At 52.4% G+C, this 22,055-nt stretch overlaps 1 protein-coding gene and 3 long non-coding RNA genes across 8 annotated transcripts; 2 read left to right on the top strand and 2 right to left on the bottom strand.

Annotated features, from left to right (window-relative positions):
• Positions 1-632: 632 nt before the first annotated feature.
• LOC144331266 (uncharacterized) lies at positions 633-2,462 on the bottom strand. Its single transcript, XR_013398301.1, has 2 exons — positions 2,297-2,462; positions 633-1,608 (listed from the first exon to the last, which is right to left on the bottom strand). It is a non-coding gene; the product is annotated as an uncharacterized LOC144331266 (long non-coding RNA).
• On the top strand, positions 1,310-1,785 carry LOC144331273 (uncharacterized). The gene is made up of 2 exons (XR_013398311.1): positions 1,310-1,448; positions 1,553-1,785. It is a non-coding gene; the product is annotated as an uncharacterized LOC144331273 (long non-coding RNA).
• An 800-nt stretch (positions 2,463-3,262) lies between the features above and the next one.
• KAZALD1 (Kazal type serine peptidase inhibitor domain 1) lies at positions 3,263-7,762 on the bottom strand. Of its 5 annotated transcripts, none has more exons than XM_077947355.1 (6): positions 7,084-7,762; positions 6,766-6,928; positions 5,781-6,337; positions 4,432-4,592; positions 4,203-4,350; positions 3,263-4,011 (listed from the first exon to the last, which is right to left on the bottom strand). In XM_077947355.1, the coding sequence occupies exons 3-6, from the start codon at positions 6,283-6,285 to the stop codon at positions 3,917-3,919; spliced, it is 909 nt and encodes a 302-aa protein (XP_077803481.1). In that variant the 5' UTR covers positions 6,286-6,337; positions 6,766-6,928; positions 7,084-7,762; the 3' UTR covers positions 3,263-3,916. The 5 variants fall into 5 exon arrangements, with proteins under 5 accessions (XP_077803481.1, XP_077803480.1, XP_077803483.1 ...); XM_077947354.1 differs by having other exon boundaries at positions 6,766-6,890; positions 7,501-7,762; XM_077947357.1 differs by lacking the exon at positions 6,766-6,928 and adding an exon at positions 6,603-6,694 and having other exon boundaries at positions 7,501-7,624.
• Positions 7,763-7,863: 101 nt separating this feature from the next.
• On the top strand, positions 7,864-20,671 carry LOC144331267 (uncharacterized). Its single transcript, XR_013398302.1, has 2 exons — positions 7,864-8,755; positions 18,069-20,671. It is a non-coding gene; the product is annotated as an uncharacterized LOC144331267 (long non-coding RNA).
• The last annotated feature ends 1,384 nt before the right edge of the window (positions 20,672-22,055 follow it).

Here is a 22,055-nt window from a genome sequence, read left to right as displayed (position 1 = left end):
CACAGCCAGGCATCATGGCTCGTGCCTGTAATTCCCAGCTGCTCAGGAGGCTAAGACAGGAGGATCACTTGAGCCCAGGAGTTTGGGGCTGCAGTGAGCTATGAAAGTGCTACTGTCTTCCAGCCTGGGTGACAGAGCAAGATCCTGTCTCTTTAAAAAAAAAAAAAGAAAGAATGAATGAATGATACATAATGGAATATATACTTGAAAATAAATGTCTATACATATACTTATAACAATACACCCATATATACTTTTGCACACACATACATACATACAAAACCTACATGTAGGCCAGGCGTGGTGACTCACGCCTGTAATCCTAGCACTTTGGGAGGCCGAGGCGGGCAGATCACTGGAGATCAGGAGTTCGAGACCAGCCTGGCCAACATGGTGAAACCTCATGTCTACTAAAAATACAAAAAATTAGCTGGGCATGGTGATGCGCACCTGTAATCCCAGCTACTTGGGAGGCTGAGGCAGGAGAATCGCTCGAACCCGATTACAGTGAGCTGAGATAGCACAACTGCAATCCAGCCTGGGCGACAGAGTAAGACTCCATCTCAAAAAAAAAAAACTACATGTATAATATGCATCTAGATGTATACATGTATACATACAATGCACACATAACTACTATGGATATATTAGATTTTACATATAGATATCATATCAATATATGGTACACATACACGTGCACATTCACATACATTAAATGAATACAAATTGAAGCATCTATTTTTTTACTCAGATTTTTCCAGTTAAGTAAACTGTCTCGAGGTCCCTGGCCCAGGTCTGAGTGTCACTACCAGAATGATCCACCAGATGGCACTCCTTCGCCACTTCCTGTACTCCCAAGTTGCCAGAGATGTCGCCTCTTTCCGCTAAGGCACAAAACTTGCAGAGCGATTCCCCAGGCGATTCCCCGCACGCCACCGCCCGCACCCTCCTCCCAGCCCCCACCATCGTGGTGAGCGTGTCCTCGGTCCCCAAGGTCTGCAGTCTTTGCCCTCTCTGAGTCGGGTTCATCTCTCGGGCTTCCAGGCTTCTTTTTCAGGGGCGCTCTCCGGCTTCGGGCTCAGTTCTGCCCAGTCCGTACATCGACCCCCCAGGTCACCAGAGCGCCAGGGGCTGGGCTTCTCCAGGACACCCTCGGTTATACCAACACGGCTGCGCAACCATTCTTTGGAGCCTTAGCGATGACGAGCAGCCAGGCGAAGCGGCTCTCCTCCTCACGACAGCCCGAGGAGGGGATCAAGATCATTTTCAGACAGCCCCCTCTGGCTTCCGCTTCACACCCTGCCCTAGATGGAGGAGAGAGGCATGCCCAGCTCGGCTCAGCTAAAAGCAAGAAGAAGAGCCCGGCTGAGACCTGGAAGCCTCGGCTTGGGAGGGGCTGGTCCGACGGACCCTTCCTGCCCCGGTTGGTCCGGACTCCAGATCTCTGGGTAGGAGCCAGAAGAAAGAGCATTCCAGGGATTTCAAGCGGACTATACTTAAAATCTCGGAGGTGGGGGAATGTAGGGTGTGACTGAGCCTCTCCCGCTTTCAGGCCTGGGCAACTCTGGGTCGGCGCTCCTGGAACCTCAGATCTCGGGTGTGAGCAACCTAGGACACGAAACCGGGGATGGCTTGGAAGCCCGTGGGGAGGCGAAACCGGGAGTTCTGGCAGCGGCTCAGCCTCCCCCTCCTCCTCCCTTCCCCTCCCCTCCCTTCCCCCGGGAGCAGCGGGAAATTATTTATTAAAACGCCGCCCGCGCTCTCATTTATTTGCGGTGAATAATCCTCGGCATCTCAGCACGTTTATTAAACCTTTCCCGTCCCCGCGCCCGCATTACTTTAATAATAAATCGCGTGTCACTTTCCAGCGACGTTATTAAAGCGGGTCCGCTGCAGCAGAGGCGGGGTGCGGGGAGGGAGGGGGCGGTGGACAACAGTTCTCCCATTCCAGGATGTGGGGCTTGAACCAGCAGGGCGGCGGAAGGGAAAACTGAGGCTGCTGGGAGGCTGCTCCTGAACACCTACAAAGTCGGCTAACGCGATCAAGGAGTACGGATTCCCCGGGACCTGCGTGACCCTCTCTGGTGGGGTGGGCTTTTGGTGAGGAGCCTCTGCTCTGCAGGTGGACGCGGTAGGGGCTATGGACCCGCAGAGGGCGCCTTGGAGCCCAGCTGGGCGAAGAACAAGCTAGGGGCGGATTCCCTGGCCGATGCTGGGACTCACACCCAAGTTCCCTCTTTCAGCGCCGAGTGGATTTTGGCCACGGTGCCGAACAGCACGCCCCACCCTCGCCTACCCCTCTGATTCTGCTTCTGTGGGCGCCCTGGAATCGGCTCCCAGTATCCAACCCGCTTGCGCTGTTGTGCGCGGCTCCTGGGGCCGCCCGGCTCCAGCCTGGGTTCGGCAATAAACACTGTCGCTGGCTTAAGGACCCGGGGCAAGGCAGCAGTAGATGGAGTCGTGCGTAGCCGCGGGAGGGGCGGCCAAGCAGGCCCTGGGGTTGGAGTTCCGGACCACGCCCCTCCCATGAGGCCAGGCTCCCTGCGTTGGGCCCCAGAGGACAAATTCTGACGCTGAGCCAAGGGCAGGCCCTCCCGCAGTGGCGCCAGGATCTGGGTGGAGCGCTGGCGTGTAGGAGGCTGTCGCCATCCACACGCAGTGTCTCGGCCTCGCTGACTTATGCTTTCATTCTCTCCGTCAATCATTAAATAAACATTGAGTCTCACCAGTGTCCCTGAGCTAGGTAAGGAGAATGAGGAAAGAGATTTGGGGACCCCAAGCCAGAGAGGACAGGTCACAATTGGGGCAGATAGGAAACAGGCTTACCATGGCTCTGGCTTCTGCAGGAAAAGGGTAGATTCCTATGGGAGCTGGGGAAGAGTATGGACCACACAGGTGACCAAACTTCTACCCTCCTCTCTCTATGCATTCATTTTGGGGGCCTACCCACATAGGCCTGATTCCCCATTCTGGCCTGGGAAAGGGTTTGGAGTAAGATGAGCACAGAAGCAGGTAATGTATACCAGCCCCAATGGAGGGCATACCGGGAAGATAACTTCCCTCCAATCAAATGGCTCCAGCCTCCCTCCCTCAAAGGCAGGATAGGCCCAAGTTCAAACCTTCTCTCTGTACATCTGGCAGGCATGTGCTTAGAGAGCAGGCCCTGCAGCTTCTAGAAGCCAGAGTTCTGTTAGTGTGGGAGGCCTCCCAAGGATATTCAGTTTTCATGTGCACATCCGCATAAACTGTCTGTGCATCTGTCTGTGCATCATTAGAAATCTTTATTGGTGCCTAGCCCTGTGCTAGGTTTTGTCCAGTACAGAGCGGTATAAGATCTGGAGCTGGCCTCACCCATCTCTCTGCACTGAACTAAGCCACGCTCTGCTGTGCTCTCTCTTGTGCAAAAGAGGGCAGACAGCAAAGGGGACTTGCAGTCAGTAGGTGCAACTGGGGCTTAGGAGAGAGGGAAAAGTTCTGGAAGATGAGTTTGGGGAAAGGGCAAACAAGCTAGGTAAACTTTGGGGACCAGGAAATAGCAAGAACCAGGGCCTGGGAGGAAGGGCAGTTAGAAGTGTGGCGGAGCAGGGCTGGATGAAGTGGAGAATCCTGGTGCCTCCACCTCCGTGTCTGCTCTGGCCCCCATCCCAGCCTGGGGAACAACCTGTTGGAGGTCCTACTGGCCAGGGCATCTCCTGCATGGGCCCCTTTATACCCCACTGGTCTTGGTCTCAGCCTCTCTCCCTAACCTCCTCCAGCTTTTGTCTCTCCCCTACCACCCTGCTACCTTGGAGTTAAATAGGCCTCCCATGATCATCCCCATGAAAGCAGTCCATGAAGGGAATCTGCTCCCCTTTCCAGGTCTTTTCAAGAGCAGGGATGAACACTATAGCTGCTCACCCACCCCCATGGGCCAGAGCTAGTAGTAATCGTCACTCTCTTGACTCTCAGTTTCCTCCTCAGGAACCAGGTTTAGTGATCGCAGCTGGGGGATGCCTGTAGAATTCAGCTGGTCTGCAAACACACGTGGGCAAAGGAGAGAAAACAGGAGAGAGGGGCTGTCAGTACCAACATAGCCCAGTCTGCGGAAGGCTATGCTTGTGTATGCACCCACATGCACACAGACACATGGACTGTTTCTTACATATTCACAGCTGGAATCCAGCACCACCCCTCCAACTCCCGGAGCTCAGGGATCCCCTTACCAGGTGTGAGCACTGTCAAGCTAGCAGGGGCCTCCACCTGACCCAGCGCATTGCGGGCAAGGCAGCGGTAGGTGCCCTCATCGCTGGGACGCACAGCCTGGATCTGCAGCCAGCCAGTCACCTCAAACCTCTGGGGTCCACCCCTAAACTGGAGCCAGGCAAGGAATCAGCGAGGTCCTTCTGGAGGGCCCTGGGCTGCCTGAGGGAAGCCTCTCCCACCGGTCTCTACCTGCACGGAGATGTGGGGGTCATCCCCTGGCAGCTGGATGTCCAAGCCATCCTTCCTCCACTCGATGGAGGCCATGGGGTAGGCAAACACCTCACAGCCAAAGATCACATCCTGCCCTGTCACATTCCAAGTGTCATATGGATGTGATACGATCTGGGGCCCTGGGGGTGAAGGTGGGAGGTCTGAGAATAGCATGGCCCAGCAAAGGCATCCAGTCTGGCAAACACATGATACACAAATTTTTGTGGACATGCTTGTGGCAGAACACAATATATGCTGAGGTAAATACATATCCATAAACACACCATGACACACACAGGTACACACAGATGTGGATGCTGGTACACACAAGGGTACCACGCAGACGTGGAGATAGATATACATGCACATGTGCACATAGGACCTCATGCAGACTCAATGCACAAACAAGCACACACACCTACACTGTAGCTTGGCAGCCACTCTGTCCCCAACTGCTCTCCTGTCCTCATTCCACCCTCCCCAGCCTTTCCCGCAGTGCCTATAACTAAAACCTTCCAGATACCCGTTCCCCTTTTCTAAACAGGCCCAGTTCCCAAAGGCGGAAAAGCAGCCGTTCCCTACACAGCGGGACCCCCTGGGGGAGTCCCCCGGCAAGGCGGAGAACCTGAAGCTGGACTTGTGCAACAGGCAGGAGGCCTGCAGGAGTGCAGGAAATTGCTGGGATCCCCGCGGGGTGTTTGTTTTCTGACTGCCCCAGCCGAGCCAGACACAGAGCCGGGGCTCAGGAAGTGAAAGTTACTAAAGCTGCCAAGGAAAGCTAGAACCCTGAATGGCCCCCAGTCCCCGGGGATAGAGAGAGAACTAGCTGAGCTTCCTGCTCCTCTTCACTAATCCCTAAACGCAGAAGAAAGGAGAGAGGTGGGGAGACTGAGTGAACAGACTGCTCTAAGAATCTGCCCAAATGAAACGTGATTGCATCTCACATGAACCCGTTTTGCTGCCTGGACTCCACTGGTCTGGGAAAAGTGTGTGTCGACAAGGGGTTCTGAGCAAACCATAGGCTATGTGCCCGCGCCCTCAGAGGACCTGTCTCTCCCTGCCAGCCAGCTCTGGAGCTTTCACATGGTTCAGCGCATGCAGCTTGCTGACGAAGCCTGGGACCCTCACTCCACTCCACTCCCCCACCCCCACCTTCAGGTGGCAGCTTCTATGGACCAGTAGCGAGAGCAGGGTTTTATACTGGACTCGAGGCCTCTATGGCCTTATCTATTTTGATCTGTTGGCCAGAGACCAACGCCGTCAGGGGTCGGGGAGCAGTGCCTTTAGGAAACCTAAGTGCTGGGGTGGGGGCCCCGGGCCGTGCGTACCCGATTCGCAGGGCCCCGGGTGTGCCACAGTGAGGTTGGCAGCGGGCCGAGCGCGGGCCGCCTCCTGCAGGCGGCAGATCTGGGCGTAGGTGTGACCGTCGGACCCACAGAGCGGGCTCTGCGAGCGACAGGCACACAGCGGTTCTGGCACCTCTCCGCGGCTCAGGTCGCCGCCTGTGTCCAGCCGGCACTCAAGCTGCTCGCCGCAGTGCCCGTAGAAGTGAGCACTGGGGTCCAGGTCGCAGAGCTGGCCCTCGAGGTTGGCGCATTCCCAGCAGCAGCCGCACGCGTCGCGCACCCAGCCCGCCAGGCAACCCCGCGGCGCGGCGCACTCTTCTGGCCGGCAGGGAGCGCAGCCCTCGCCCTCCGCTAGCAGCCGCAGCCAGCCGCGCCGCAGGTAATCTGGGCCTGACGACGGCCTTGCGCCGGTCGGGAGCGGCGTCCGCACCATCAGCAGTAGCAGGAGCACAGACAGCGCCAAGGCAGCTGCGGGCGGCGGCGGCATGGTTAGCGGGAAGCCCTGCGAGCACTCGGGGCATCAGCGCGTTCGTGGCACCCTGCCAGGAAGGGACGCCAGGTCAGGAGGTCAGAAACGGGACCTGTGCCGAAAGACCAACCTCACTGCTTCTTGTACCAAAGCATGACGCTAGCATCGCCCCCTCCCCTGCTACCAAGTAGACTCCCCCAACACATTAGGCCTAGTGACCCTCTAGGGATTATCCAGTTATGGCAGTTAGCAATCAGTTGGGCTGTTCTCGGGGGTGGCTGGGAGGGAAGAAAGGTGAGGAAGGGGTGATAAGGATCAAGCGCACGCACACCCACCACGAGCACCACTTCCGTGCACCATCCGACTCCGATCCCTGGCCCCTGAGCATCCTTGCCCAAAGAGAATGGACGGCTCCAGAAGTAAGAAGCTGTTAATGGGGGGTGGAAACAGCGGGAGCTGATGCCCCCTTGCTTATGGCCTGGGGCACAGAGTGCTCACCTAGTGTCCGGGACTAGGCCCTTCGCAGCAGCCGTGATTCGAGTCCGAAAGAAAAGGTTATGGAAATAAAGCAGGGGCGCAGTCAGCCGGGCCCGCCAGCCACCTCTGCTCCGGCCTGAGGACTTCTGAGAGAGCCCACGGACTCGGATTCAGAAAACAGCTCCTCCGCCCCCTCTCTCCGCCCCTCGATTTAGCGCACCCGCCTTCCCACTGGTTCTAAGGCTGCCAATTTTATGTAGCCACACGGGACCCTCCCGGGTCATTTCCCCCAGCCTGGCCCAAAGTCACAGTGCGAGCAGAGGAGCCGTAACCAGACACCGAGGCTAGGAGAGAGGAAGGGGGTGAGGACCAGAGGCGGGGAGTGGGGGTAGGAGTTTGGCTGGGAAGCTCAAAGTGTTGGCTGAACGGCTAGGCCCTGTCCCATCTGCCTTTACAGTCTCTGGCGTCGGCGAGGGCAGCTGCATAAGGGGGAAGCGGCAGGAGCTCTGCTGCCAAGTCATTTTACGTCGATGTCGGGGCGCCCCTGGAGGGCAGGACCAACCAACTTCGCCTCCCCGCAGCCCAGGGCTGGTTCCGGGGAGCGACTGCAGGCTTGCCCACCCAGCTCCCCCACCGAGGCGCTGACAGACTGGGCGCCTACATCTGCCTTCCCTCATCTGGCCTACTCCTTCCTCCCCACATCCGGCAGGTGCTGCAACCCGCGGGTGAGCCGGGTGATTCGGGGTCGGAGCTAACCAGCGGCCGCAGGGAGAGGCGGGCTGGGCCTCCCAGGCGGGCGTCCCTCGGGTCGGGATTACAGGTTACGGTTGCGAGGCTGGCAGGGCCGGAGGCACTCGGCCGCGCGGCCGCCACCACTGCCACCGTGGCACTTTGTGCCGGGGGCGGGGAGGAGAGCATTCCTGGAGGCCCGCCCGCCAAACCCGGGTCGCGCAGGCCCCTCCCCGGACGGCCCCAAGGGGCTCAGAGAAGCCGCGGCGCAGTCCAGCTCGCTGGGGGCGGGGGACAGAAATCGGCGGCCGGCGAGGGGGCGGCACTTAGCCAGGCTCCGCCCACAAGGCCTGGCTGTGGTGCCCGCCCGCCTGCGCGGGATCGACTCCGCATGCGCACTGGAGCCCTGGAATCCAACCGGCACTCTCCTTTCGGAGAGCGCCCCTGAGTTGGGCCAACCCCATTCATTCAGGGGCTCACGAGCCACGTAGGCGCCATCCCTGGCGAGAGGGGTTCTGAGGAGGGGGGCAAGGGCAGACACTCTCTCCTGGTCTCAAATTCAAAAGAGGGACTAGAAGGGAACTTCACGCGTGGCCTCGCAACTGTCGCGAGAATCAGAACAGGAACTCTACGAACCGAGAACACTAAGAGCCCGCGGATTTTAAACAGGAAAAAGAAAGGGCGGAGCCAGCTCTGGCGGATAGTTGTGAGTAATCCCTGGTCCTTGGCCTAAGTGTCGACCTGGGGCAGAAGGGGAACTGTCAGAGAGCTGCCGGAAACCGTGAAAAAGACCAGAGACAGGGACTTGTGGGGCTGACGAATGGAGTCAACCAAGGAGAGGTCTCTGGCTCTAACAAAACACCTTGGGGACGGAACTCCTTGTCCGGGATACAGAGCAGAAACAAGTCCGGGATCTCTTAATGAATTGCTGCCGGCTTCTAAGGCCTGGAGCTGATATTTCAACAACAAACTCCACAGACCTGGAAACTCTTCACTTATCCCACTATTGTAGACAGTTGCTTACTTTCAGTCTTTCCTATGCTCTAAGCTTCTGGTAGTAGGAATCGTGCCTAACTCACTACTGTATCTTGTGAACCTAGCCCCGAGTCAGGTGGCACGGCAAATTCTTGGTAAATATTTGTGGATTAAATGTGAAAGACTGCCTGAGTGTTTAACCTGGATTTTCTGAGTCGCTGATGGAGAACAGTAGATAGACGGGGAACCATCGCCCTCTGGTGGACTTGTGGTTAGTGACGAGAACATCCTGGAACCGTGCATCCAGGTAGGCACAAAGATAATAAAAGGGGATCCGCTGTTACTAAGTAGAGATTTTGTTCTTGTAAAACCCTACATACCGTAAAAATACTTTTAGAAGGGAGTTTTTTGAATAGGACACAACTTGAGAGTTTAGATACATTCCCCGATCCTCAGCATCCCATACTTCATCCGTCAAGGCTCCAAAACTTTCAGTAACATATATGCGCATCGTAAATAGTAAAGAGATAGCAAATAATTTTGCGTATTTATACTTTGAAAACGTTTACTCGGTTTTGTGCAAAACAGGCCAAAGGGAAGGGATTCTCTAGCCTAGATGATGTGAATACTGCTAGGGAGAGGAGCCAGGTGGCAGCATCCTTTGCATTTAATGAGGGAGACTAGATCCAGATGGGCAGGGTGACGTTGAAATTTGTTGAATAATAGATGATCCCGCCTCTTTTTTCCCCTTTTCCTGCAGACGCTTGTACTGAAGAAGGAATGAGGTATAGAATGTAGTTTTCTTTCCACCATGAAACCCTGTGTTCACAAGATTATCATATGTTCACTTTCAGTCACTGACACATGAAATAACTGCAATATAATGACAGAATGATGAGCCGGAGTGTGGTGGTGCACACCTGTACTCCCAGCTATTTGGGAGGCTGAGGCAATAGGATCCCTTGAGCTCAAGGGTTCGAGAGACCATGTCTTTTTAAAAATACAATTTTAGGGCCAGGCATGGTGGCTCACACCTCTTAATTCCAGCACTTTGGGAGGCAGAGGCAGGCAGATCACCTGAGGTCAGGAGCTGGAGACCAGCTTGGCCGATATGGTGAAACCCCTGTCTCTACTAAAAATACAAAAATTAGCCGGGCGTGGTGGTGCACGCCTGTAATCCCAGCTACTCAGGAGGCTGAGGCAGGAGAATCGCTTGAACCTGGGAGGCAGAGGTTGCAGTGAGCCCAGATCATGCCACTGTACTCCAGCCTGGGCGACAGAGCAAGACCCCCTCTAAAAAAAAAAAAGAAGGAAAAAAAAAGAAAGAAAAAATAGAATTTTAAAAATAAAAGAGTGAAGAGGGCCCTGTACAGATGAACAACAGAAGATGAAACAAGGCATACAGAGTCATTGTTTAATTTGGTAAAAAAAAAAAAAAAAAATTACTTCAAAGGACCCACATATTTTAACGTGTCACTTCATGAAACCTGTTTTGACACAGCTGGTGAAAATAGTAGAGTTGCAACTTTGAGGAAGAAGCAGGAGTGGGCCGGGAGCGGTGGCTCAAGCCTGTAATCCCAGCACTTTGGGAGGCCGAGACGGGCGGATCACGAGGTCAGGAGATCGAAACCATCCTGGCTAGCACGGTGAAACCCCGTCTCTATTAAGAAATACAAAAAACTAGCCGGGCGAGGTGGCAGGCGCCTGTAGTCCCAGCTACTCGGGAGGCTGAGGCAGGAGAATGGCGTGAACCCGGGAGGCGGAGCTTGCAGTGAGCTGAGATCCGGCCACTGCACTCCAGCCTGGGCGACAGAGCGAGACTCCGTCTCAAAAAAAAAAAAAAAAAAAAAAAAAAAAAAAAGAAGCAGGAGTGAAATAAATGGTCCATGTTGACCTATTAGAGACCGATACAGAGAAATTGTGCTTCCTGTGAATATTAGAATAGGTTGAGTCGGGAAAAAAAAAAAGGCTAAACATAGATAATTAAAATGGAATACCTTGTAGCTGCCAACTATGACAAATAGGTAAACTCAAAATAACATATGTAGGAAACAAGGTGACAAGTACATGTGGAAAAATAAGGTTAAGAGAAAAGAAGAAGTATATAGATACTGATCACAACTGTATGTATATTTATCATCTATATCATCAATAAACACCCTAAGAGAATTTGGAATGAGGCTAACGGTTGAGTGTAATACTCACTACTCCTTTATTTTGTAAGTTATTTTTCCTTTTTTTTTTTTTTTGAGACAGAGTCTAGCTTTGTCGCCCAGGCTGGAGTGCAGTGGCACAGTCTCAGCTCACTGCAACCTCGGCCTCCCAGGTTCAAGTGATTCTCCTGCCTCAGCCTCCTGAGTAGCCACCTGGCTTATTTATTTATTTATTTATTTATTTATTTATTTTTAAGTAGAGACAGGGTTTTGCCATGTTGGCCAGGCTGGTCTTTAACTCCTGACCTCAAGTGATCTGCTCACCTTGGCTTCCTGGTAGAGGCTATTTTTATAGGTAAAATAGAATGTCAAGATAAATGTAGCAAAGCTGGGACGGCTGGGTAAAAAGATTGGCTGGGCATGGTGGTTCATGCCTGTAATCCCAGCACTTTGGGAGACCAAGGTGGGCAGATCACCTGAGGTCAGGAGTTCGAGACCAGCCTGGCCAACATGGGGAACCCCATCTCTACTAAAAATACAAAAATTAGCTGGGTATGGTGGTGCATGCCTATAATCCCAGCTACTTGGGAGGCTGAAACAGTAGAATGGCTTGAACCCAGGAGGCGGAGTTGCAGTGAGCTGAGATCGTGCCACTACATGCCAACCTGGGCGACAGAGCAAAACTCCATCTAAAAAAAAACAACAAGAAAAGAAAAAAGGAAAATGTAATTCAGCTACAAGTAATGTTACAAAATGAAGACTGGAATAGCCGGGAACTGGCTCTCTGGAATACCTAGGCATTAAGGCAAGTTAAATAAGCTTCAGGACATCTAGAAGCAATCAGGCCTCAGTCTACCTTCCTATATCTCAAAAGGCAATCCCTCTCCCCAACACCCACCTTCAGTATCCCATTGACCCTTGAGATGGTGATTATAGCTCCATCCAACCTGATGACTTGGCCAAATGTTATATTGATAAACTTAGAAAATATGCTTAAATCATTCTACATGTAGATTCTTTCTACATTTCTTTTTCTTTCTTTTTTTTTTTTTGAGACAGAGTTTCACTCTTGTTGCCCAGGCTGGAGTGCAATGGCACAATCTCGGCTCACTGCAACCTCCACTTTCTGTGTTCAAGCGATTCTCCTGCCTCAGCCTCCCATGTAGCTGGGATTATAGGCGTGCACCACCACGCTAGGCTAATTTTGTATGTTTAGCAGAGACAGTGTTTCACCATGTTGGTCAGGCTGGTCTTGAACTGACCTCAAGTGATCCACCCACCTCGGCCTTGCAAAGTGCTGGGATTACAGGCGTGAGCCACCACGCCCGGCCCTTTCTACATTTCTTGTTCTCATTTTGTTTTTAACTTAATTGCATTATGAAGTATAACAGACAAGCAGAAAAGTGCACAAAGTAGACATATGGTTAAATTAATTATTACTGAATGAACACTTATGTGATCATCATCCAGGTCAAGAAACAGAACGTTGCCAACACCCACAGAAGCCCCCATCATGCCCCCTCCACAATAATTTCCCTCCTCTTCTCCCTAGATAACCTGTTTGTTTGTTTGGTTGGTTGGTTGGTTCATTTGTTTTTGTTGAGACATGGTCTTTCTCTGTTGCCCAGGCTAGAGTGCAGTGGTGTGATCATGGTTAGCTGCAGTCTCAAACTCCTGGGCTCAAAGGATCCTTCCACCTCAGCCTCCCGAGTAACTGGGACTACAGGCACACCACCACACCTGGCTAATTTTTTTATTTTTATTTTTGCAGAGACAAGGTCTTACTATGTTATCCAGGCTGGTGTGGAACTCCTGACCTCAAGCAGGCCTCCCACCTCAGCCTCCCAAATTGCTGGGATTATAGATGTAAACCACTGTGCCTGACCAATAACCACCTTTAACTCTATACTTTAATTTTACCTGGTTTTGAAATTTATATAAATTGGGACGTGCCTAGGATTGGAATTACTGCTTCGTGTGATATGCATATTCAACATTAGTAGATTTTCTTTTCCTTCCTTCCTTTCCTTCATTTTCTTTCCTTTCTTTTCTTTCTTCTTCCCTTCCCCCTTCCTCCTTTCCTTTCCTTCCCCCTTCCTTCCCCCTTCCTTTCCCTTCCTTTCCCTTTCTTTCCCTTCCTTTCCCTTCTTTTCCCTCCCCTCCCCTCCCCTCCCCTCCCCTTCCCCTCCCTTTCCCCTCCCTTTCTTTTTCTTTTTCTTTTTTGTTTTTTTTGAGACAGAGTCTCACTCTGTCTCCCAGGCTGGAGTACAGTGATGTGACTGGAGTACAAACCCATAGCAGATGTAGTCAGTGCCTCACTCGTATACCCTTGGCTCACACCACAGGTTACCTGCAGATAGTTCCTTTACGATCTGGTGGGTCTGTCTGTCTGAGGGAGTTCTTTAGCCCCTAGAGTGAGCTCGGCTGACGTGCAGGGCAGGCTGGAAATGCCATGGAGGTAACAACTCGGTATCAAACCACATCCAGTGAGGAAAAACACTGGAGGACAGATAATCCTGTTCCTTTCCCTTCAGTGGGGTAATTTTGAGGTGTGTTCTCCACGGTTTTGCAGAAGGCTTAGAGAGACTTGAGTCAGAGTTGCCCTCAGTGGTAACCTGCTCATTAATGCATCCTTTATTTGGTTTTCGTCCCCTCTCTGACTTCCCTTCTCCCTCACTGTGTTTTCTGGGATAAACTCCCAAATAAACTACTTGTACCAAAATCCTTGCCTCGGGATCTGCTTTCTGGGAAACCAAAACCTAAGACAACCCCTGTAGAGGGAGGAGGCCATCTTCCTGAGTGCCCCATCAAGACCATAGGGACCAGGGAGAGATCTTAGACCCCAGCACCACATTGTGACAATATCTTTGCTCACATCCCATTTTATTTCCTTCCTTTTTGTTTTTTTCTTTTTGAAATAGAGTCTTTTTCTTTGGCCATGACTAGTCTCGAACTCATGACCTCAGGTGATCTGCCTGCCTCGGCCTTCCAAAGTGCTGGGATTACAGGCATGAGCCACCGCACCCAGCCTGGATATCCCACTTTCAACCTTTTCTCTTGAGAAATAACAGAGTCTAGTGTTGGCTTCTGTGGAGTGTTGGGACTCCCCTCAGCTGAGCAGTTCACTGAAACTAAGGAAGAACCTGACAAATGTGTGCTCAGAACTCCAAGCAAGAAACAGTGGGGGCTTTCTCAGGGCTGATGGGAAATAAAAAGGACTAATTAGCTAGGAACTACTTGGCTTTTAAGCAGCCAAACCACATGGAGAATCTCAGGTCCCAGTAGAGCATCAGTATATGATTCATAGAATGCTGTGCATGTTTAAAAGTTCATAAGCATTACATGTCAACATACTCAGCCTACGAAAATCCAGAACTTTTTGTGCCTTTTCTATCATTTTCCCCAAGGGTAAGGTACAAGAAGAGAGGTAGCAAAATGTGGCAATCAAATCACGGGACCAGGAGCAGTGGCTCATGCCTATAATCCTAGTGCTTTGGGAGGCCAAGGCAAGAGGATCACTTGAGGCCAGGTGCCTTGGGAACATAAGGATACCCTGCCTCTACCCCCTCCCCAAATAGCTTAGCATGGTAGCATGCACCTATAGTCACAGCTACTTGGGAGGCTGAGATGGGAGGATCGCTTGAGCCCAGGAGTTCAAGGCTGCAGTGAACCACAATTGTGCCACTGCACTCCAACCTGGGTGACAAAGCAAGACCCCATCTCCAAAAACAAAACAAAACAAAAAAGCGGCAATCAGGAGAACTTCCCAATAAACCTGCTGGATCTGTCCCCCAGTGTGGGGGATACAGGTGGGAAATTTGTTGAGTAGAATCATATAGAAGTTGATGAACTAAAAAAGTGTGTAAAATTTTGGGGCTCTAAATTGGGGGTTAAGATCCCCTGGGTCCTGGGACTTTTTGACTTGCTGTCACACTCCCCTCAACAACTCTTTTTTTTTTTTTTTTTTTTGAAAGGGTCTTTCTCCATCTCCCAGACTGGAGTGCAGTGGCACAATTAGAGCTCACTGCAGCCTTGACCTTCTGGGCTTAAGCAATCCTCGTGCCTCAGCCTCCTAAGTAGCTGGGACCACAGCCACTTGTCACCACACTTAGCTACTTTTAAAAAATTATTTGTAGGCCGGGCGCGGTGGCTCAAGCCTGTAATCCCAGCACTTTGGGAGGCCGAGGCGGGCGGATCACAAGGTCAGGAGATCGAGACCACAGTGAAACCCCGTCTCTACTAAAAATACAAAAAATTAGCCGGGCGCGGTGGCGGGCGCCTGTAGTCCCAGCTACTCAGGAGGCTGAGGCAGGAGAATGGCGGGAACCTGGGAGGCGGAGCTTGCAGTGAGCCGAGATTGCGCCACTGCACTCCAGCCTGGGCAACAGCGTGAGACTCCGTCTCAAAAAAAAAAAAAAAAATTATTTGTAGAAACGAAGTCTTGCTGTATTGCTCAGGCTGAACTTAAACTCCTGGGTTCAGGTAATCCTCCCACCTCAGCCTCCCAAAGTGCTGGGATTACCAGGGCATGCCACCACACCTGGCCTAACATTTTTGTTTTGTTTGGAGACGGAGTTTCACTTTGTCACCCAGGCTGGAGTGCAGTGGCACCATCTTAGCTCAGGGCAACCTTCACCTCCCATGTTTGAGCAAATCTCATGCCTCAGTCTCCTGAGTAGTTGGGATTACAGGTGCACACCACCATGCCCAGCTAATTTTTTGTGTTTTAGTAGAGACAGGGTTTCACCATGTTGCCCAGGCTGGTCTCAAACTCCTAAGCTCAGGCAATCTGCCTGCCTCAGCCTCCCGAAGTGCAAGGAGTACAGGCATGAGTCACTGTGCCTGGCCTGGCCTAACATTTTTGAAAGTGTGGATGTATCACAAGAGACAAAGCTGCTGTGACCCAGGTCTTATGCTTCTGGAGCTACCAAGTGCAAACAATGGCCCAGCCACTAGGCACTATCTGTAACGGGCAACATGTATGGTAGGTGGCAGCTAGAGGCCCCACAGTCTAGGAAGGGCCTCCTAGAAGTTTTTATTTTGACTTAGAATCGAGGCTTTCAGTCTCAGCTTTGTCAGCAGCTGAGACCCATCTGAACCAAGGTTTCTTCTGAGAAACAAGGGTAAATTTGGACTTCAGGCATGTCATATTTGGCATGGTGTTTTTAAGTTTTTACTCAAACATTGAGACATTTTATATAAAAGTCCAGAATTTGGGGCCAGAATTGTCAGGCCAGGATGTTCAGAGAGGCTTTGAGGAGAACCCCCAGCTGCTCCTAGTGCTAGGATAAAGAGGTGGGAGGGGTAAGGTAAGAAGCCAGAGCTGATATCCAAGCTGCTGATGCTGCCAGATTGTTTTGAAAACAAAAAACAAGCAGTGGGGAATCTGGTCTACCCAGCAACAATTGAAGGAGAGTACTGGCTGCTGCTTTAAATAGGACTGGCCCTCTCCAGCTCAACACAATCCCAACCTAGTGTGCTTCCCTCATTTAAGATTCCTGACTGCTCTTTTGTAGCCTTTGAGTTCATGTTCCTTGAACTAGATGGTTCCTTCAGCTCTAACATGCAATAATAATAACAAGCCAGGCACGGTGGCTCATGCTTATAATCTCTGCACTTTGGGAGGCCGAGGTGGGAGGATCTTTTGAGCCCAAGAGTTCAAGATCAGTCTTGGAAACATAGTGAAACCCCCATCTCTACAAAAAGTAAAAAATTAGCTGGCTGTGGTGGCACATACCTGTAGTCCCAGCTACTAGGGAGGCTAAGGATGGAGGATGATCACTTGAGCCCAGGAGTTGAGGCTGCAGTGAGCTATGATGGTGCCACTACACTCCAGCCTGGGTGACAGAGCGAGACCCTGTGTCAAAATAATTATAATAATGATGATAACGACAACAATAATAGCTATCATTTATCAGTGCGACAGGCCCTATGGCAAACAATTTACGGATGTTAACTTGTTTCAGACTTACAAAACCGTGTTGGGTAGGATTATTAGAAGAGAAAGCTGAGTTTCAGACCTGTAGGAAAGTTTGCACAGTGTCACTGACCAGTAAGCAACAGAGCTAAGACTTGAACCTGGAGCTGCCTAGGTCCAAGGCATGATTCTAACATCACACTATCCTGCCACTATTAGTGTATCTTTGTCAGCCTAACTTCATTGCAGCTGGAGCCAGAACAGCAGAAAGTGTTTTATAAATGTAAACACCCCATATTCAGGGGCCAAGCTGTGGAAATGCAGGCGAATGTGTGCCCAGATGGCAGGAGATCAGGAGGTAGGGAGATGATGGGGAAATCGCAGGTCACAGCATCTGGGCACCTGAGGCCAAAGTGCTTCAGGGTTGGCCTCAAGAGAAGACAAGAAAGATGAGGTGGGGGGAGGAGAGGGGAAGCCAGGATGTTTGAGAGTCCTTGGGGAGAACCTCCAGGTGTTCCTCCTGCTGAGACAGGCGGGTGGGAAGTGAGAGAAGCGAGCGCTGATGACTGAGCTGCTGGGGTTGGCAGGAACCTAACTGACTCGGTGGTTGGAGCGGGGGAGTGAGGCTAATGGGAATCAGGAGGCTCTCTGAGCCCCAGGGCCTAGTCCTCCTCATTCTTGCTCCCCTCTCCTTGCCTCAGTGGTCTGTGGTGACCAGCCACGTTCCTTTGCAGGAAACAGGCCAGCAACCTTACAGGGGAAAAATTGAGTCCTGCTTAGGTACAGAAACACAGCAACTTACCTAAGGTCTTGGGGCACCCGCCCGGGGCAGTGCATCGAGTTGGGACGTGAGAAGAGGAAAGGGCTTGTCCAGAGGCGCGTGGTTACACAGCCCATAAGGTTGGGGGTGGCCTGAACCTGAAGCGGAGCCTTGGCCAGCATCCTGCAACCAAAGCCTGAAGCGCCCCCCGGTGGGGACCGAGAGCGCTGCAGGCAGGTGGCGGCGCGGGTCAGGCGGGCGGGCGGAGGGAGCTCCCGCTACGTGGAGAACGAGGTGCGCCCCCTTCCCACCTGCGCGAGGGCACCCTGCCCGGGGGAGGAAAGGCGGGAGTCCGAGGCGGGTCGGATTCCCAGCCAGCTCCCTCCTCACAGGAGGCGGCCCATTATCCGGCGTCGTTAAAGAGCAATTAGATGGAAATTAAGCCGAGAACAAGTATTGATTATCTCATTAAGGCCGGGGGAGCCCGCTCAGTCGGGGAGAGTTTACCGCCGCTCACCCCATTATCTGCAAGGTGAAAGCCTGCGGTCATCAAAACCCAGTGATGTATCGATCTTGCCCCCATCCCCCCTAGAGTAACTGGGTTCTAGAGAGGTGACACCAGGGGTGTGATGAGCTGGAGGAAGAGCTCAGGCCCCTACTGTCTCTCTTAGCACTTTCTCTTTAGTTCCCTTTATTTCTTCAGTTTCTAGTCCCAAATTTCTTCTTTTTTTTTCTTTTCTTTTCTTTCTTTTTTTTTTTTTTTAATATTGAGTCTCGCTCTGTTGCCCAGGCTAGAGTGCAATGGCGCGATCTCGGCTCACGGAAACGTCCGTCTCCCGGGTTCAAGCGATTCTCCTGCCTCAGCCTCCCGAGTAACTAGGATCACAGGCATGTGCCACCACACCCGGCTAATTTTTGTGTTTTTAGTAGAGACAGGGTTTCACCATGTTGACCAGGATGGTCTCCAACTCCTGACCTCAGATGATCCTCCCGCCTTGGTCTCCCAAAGTTCTGGTATTACAGGCGTGAGCCACCGAGTCCGGCCCAAATTTCTTCTGATGGTGGGGAAGGAGGAAAACCAGAGACAGTTCACATCTCTCTGAGATTGGAGAAAGAGGACTTCTGTGGTTTTACATCCAAGGAAGAGAAACCGGAGTTGAGACATAATGGAAAGAATTTGCCCCTGTTGACACACAGTACAGGGCACCCCTGGGCCCTGAACTCCTTACCTCCCAGGAGCGGCTGAGTTCTGGGTCACCATCATCGCCAAAGGAAGAGATTCCTAGGACAACCCCACAGGCTCTCCAAAGCCCAGCAACTTCAGAAGTCAGAGTCCTTGGGGTCCCTGATGGTGTGATCTTTGTAGAAAAATCACAGTGTCCAAGAGGAAAGGTTTCATCCTGGCTTTACTTCTAACTGGCTGTGTGACCTCCTGCAAGTCACTCTGCCTCTCCAGGCCACAGAGTCCTCAAAAGAACGGGACCAGAAGAGCCCCAAGGCTCCAGTCCAAGTTCCTAGCTCCCTGCTGGCAGGCACTGGGGATGCGGCTGTGCTCTGCTCCACCTGCCCTCAGGAGCTCATGGTCCCAAAGGGGAAAAGACGCTGAACTGACATCATGGAAATCAATGTTACAATTATAATACGAGTTAGAAGAAAGAGTGCAGGTGCTGTGAGGAAGTTTAAGCCTCAAGGAGGCTTGCACAGGAAGCAGATATTCCAATAAACACACAGGGGACAAGCCTGTTGCCCACTCATTCATTCAACACACAATTACTGAATGCACATCAGAGCCCCTGGTGAGCAAAACTATGGTGTCTTCCCCCTGGAACCCACAGTCCAGTGAGGGAGACAGATATCAATGATGTATATAATCGCCCGATAATTGCCGCACAAATAAAGGCAAAAGCACAAATACGGTAGGTATGCTGAAAAGTATGACGGGGCGCACGGAGCGAGAATAAGAGAACTGAATTGAAGGAGGGCGGGGGCCAAGGAAGCCTGTCCGAAAAAGCGATGGTCAGCCATCATTTAAGGTTGGAAGTCCTTAAATCGAGGCAGCAGGAAAGCTGGAGGAGTCCCTTGGAGAGGGCGAGCCCTTCTTCCCCCAAGTGCCAAGACTCTGCCTTGCCTTCGAGCGCTCCCAGGTCGGCGACGCAGCAGAGAACACTGACACTCGCAACCCCATTGCTGGACTCACCTGAGAGCCTCAGGTGCGCGGGCGAGTGGTAGGGGGAGCTGAAAGGAAGGCGGAGCGGAGGGACAGCAGCGGCAGGTGGTGCGCCCAGCCCGCGCCGGGTTGGCTCGCGCGGAGCGAGCGCCGCCGCCGCCGCAGTATCTGGGCTCATCTCCCTGCCCCGGAGCCGGGCAACTATTAATCTTGGTTGACGGTTTCTAATGTCCTGGTTGGGAGGTGGGGAGTGCGTCCCAGTCCGCCCTAAAGGTAGAAGTGGTTAATGGGCCTCTTCATCACCGCCAGGAGCCGGTCCCTGGCGGAGCGCGAGGGGCGCTGCAGCAGGTGAGACGCGGAGCTGGCGGAGACCATTAATGAAGCTGCCCGGGCTGGGACGGACGGAGAGGGAAGCTGGGGGAGGGAGGCGGTTCCAGGGGTGAGAGGTAGGTTCGTCCGCCCCAACAGCCCAGCTTTGGTTGTGTGGAGTAGAGGAGCTCACCTGGGCGCCCTTTACCTGAGGGGGCCTTCTGAAGGCGCAGTGCTGGGTAGGATGCTGAGTTAGGCCTGCCTAGATATGGATCTTTTCAAAGGTGACACGAGTTGGGCTGGATGGGGAGGGGGGCGGTCCGAGAACCCAGGTCGTCCTGCAGTAAGCGAGGACCAGACACAAAGTGGGTGCTCTGAAATGTTTGCTGACCTGCAAGGCCTGTGCCTCACGTGTGCGGGGGAGAGATGTTAGGGTTAAGTGAGAATTTCGGGACCTGCCGACCCCAGTGATCAATAGCGTCCCGTCGTTTTACAGTCGCTCCCTTTCCTTCTCTGTGACTCAGTTTCCCCTTTGAGGCGGGTTTTCAAGCTCCCCAGCCCTCCAACTCCCAAGTCCGTCCCCTCCTCCAGCATAAGCTAGCGGGACCTGTCCCTAACCCCGTCCTCTCAATGCAGTCACCACTACCCTCGCCCCCCATCCTGGCCCAAACTACTGGGAGAGAAGAGGTGGTCCCACTCAGCCGTGGTGGCGCCACTCCAAGGCCCTCCGCTGGGACCCGCTGCCTCCCGGAGCCCGGGCTTCTCTGCGGGCTTGGCTGTCTCTCGTTGCTGTCAGCTTCTCTCCCGCCCCCTCCCGCCTCCAGCCGCATCAGAAATATATTGTATACTCACCTAATCCTGTTCAGTTACAGCATAATAAAACACATAATAAAAACCTAATTCATTTTTCTCCTGCGCCCCCAGTCTCCCAGCGTGTTCTTGCTCGGGATTAAAAATTTGTCTTCGTGTTTGTGGCACGCAGTCCCAACGCCTCCACATATTTAATGTATGAGCTGGGGCCCCCGAGCTCTGCGGTCTTTGAGCCAGGACGACGCCTGCCAGTCACCTGAGGATGCTGGCAGGAAAGAGGGAGGGGTGTGGACCTGCGTGGGGCCCCAGCAGTGCCCACTCCCTTCCTTTTCCTGGATGAGGCGCTTGAAGGCCCCCAGGTCTCCAGTGGCAGGGAGAGACAGCACATCCTTCCCGTCCAGCAGACCTGGGGTAGCTGCCAGTAGTCACATCCTGGAGCAGGTCCTTGGGAATCGAGTTTGGGGAAAGAGACTCGGCCTACCTGGTGCCGCTCAGCGGGAGATACAGAGTAGAGCCACAAAGAGGGGCCCCTCTATCCTCAGCCTTCATTCCCTCCTCTGCCTCTGACCTTCTGAGATGGCTTGGCCTGGCCTGGCCAGTGAAGCTCTGCCTTCCCTGCCTGGACCACCGTGCCCAGTCCCGATGGATTCCCTAACACCCTCTGATCACATTGTGAACAACCTTGAATTGCTAAAATAAGGTTAGAACTTCCCACCAATAAGGGAAAATTTCCTACAAAGACACAGTACCTGGTAGGTTTACAGAGGGCAGGTCTGAGACCCAAATACAGCCCTGTGATATTCTTTTGTTTTCTTTTCTTTCTCTCCCTTTCTCTCCTCTCTTTCTCTTTCTTTTTCTTTCTCTCTCTTTTTCTCTTTCTCTCCTTTTTCTTTCTTTTGACAGGCTCTCACTCTCTTGTCCAGGCTGGAGTGCAATGATATAACTCACTGTAACCTCGAACTCCTGGGTTCAAGTGATTCTCCTGCCTTGGCCTCCTAAGTAGCTGATTACAGCACATGCCACCATACCCAGCTAGTTAAAAAAAAAAAAATTTTTTTTTTTGTAGAGATAGGGTCTTGCTATGTTCCCCAGGCTGGTCTTGAACTTCTGGACTCAAACCATCCTCCCACCTTGGCCTCCCAAAGTGTTGGGATTACAAGTGTGAGCCACCATGCCTGGCCTGTATTCCTTCATTTCTTCCTTCATTTATTTAGGACAAAAGTTCTCAAACTTTCTACATCTATAGAACCCTTCATTTTTCAGTAATTTTTTCACAGCACCTTAAGCCAAAAGAAATAGCTAACAGCCAGGCATGGTGGCTCACGCCTGTAATCCCAGCACTTTGGGAGACTGAGGCGGGTGGATCACTTGGGGCCAGGAGTTCAAGACCAGCCAGGCCAACATGGTGAAACCCTAAAAATACAACTTTTTTTTTCTACTAAAAATACAGAAATTAGCCAGGCATGCTGGTGGGTGCCTGTGGTTCCACCT

The sequence above is a fragment of the Macaca mulatta genome, chromosome 9, assembly GCF_049350105.2.
Source record: "Macaca mulatta isolate MMU2019108-1 chromosome 9, T2T-MMU8v2.0, whole genome shotgun sequence".
NCBI classification, from domain to species: Eukaryota; Metazoa; Chordata; class Mammalia; order Primates; family Cercopithecidae; genus Macaca; species Macaca mulatta.
This window is presented reverse-complemented; position numbering and strand designations above follow the sequence as displayed.

Bases quoted from the DNA above. Each gene is read 5' to 3' on its own strand.
- KAZALD1 (XM_077947355.1), bottom strand. From the start codon at position 6,285: ATGCCGCCGCCGCCCGCAGCTGCCTTGGCGCTGTCTGTGCTCCTGCTA. The intron at 4,593-5,780 runs GTACGCACGGCC...CTTCACCCCCAG, and splicing joins CCCGGGGCCCTGCGAATCGG to GGCCCCAGATCGTATCACAT. The intron at 4,012-4,202 runs GTAAGGGGATCC...GTGTGTTTGCAG, and splicing joins CTTGACAGTGCTCACACCTG to ACCAGCTGAATTCTACAGGC.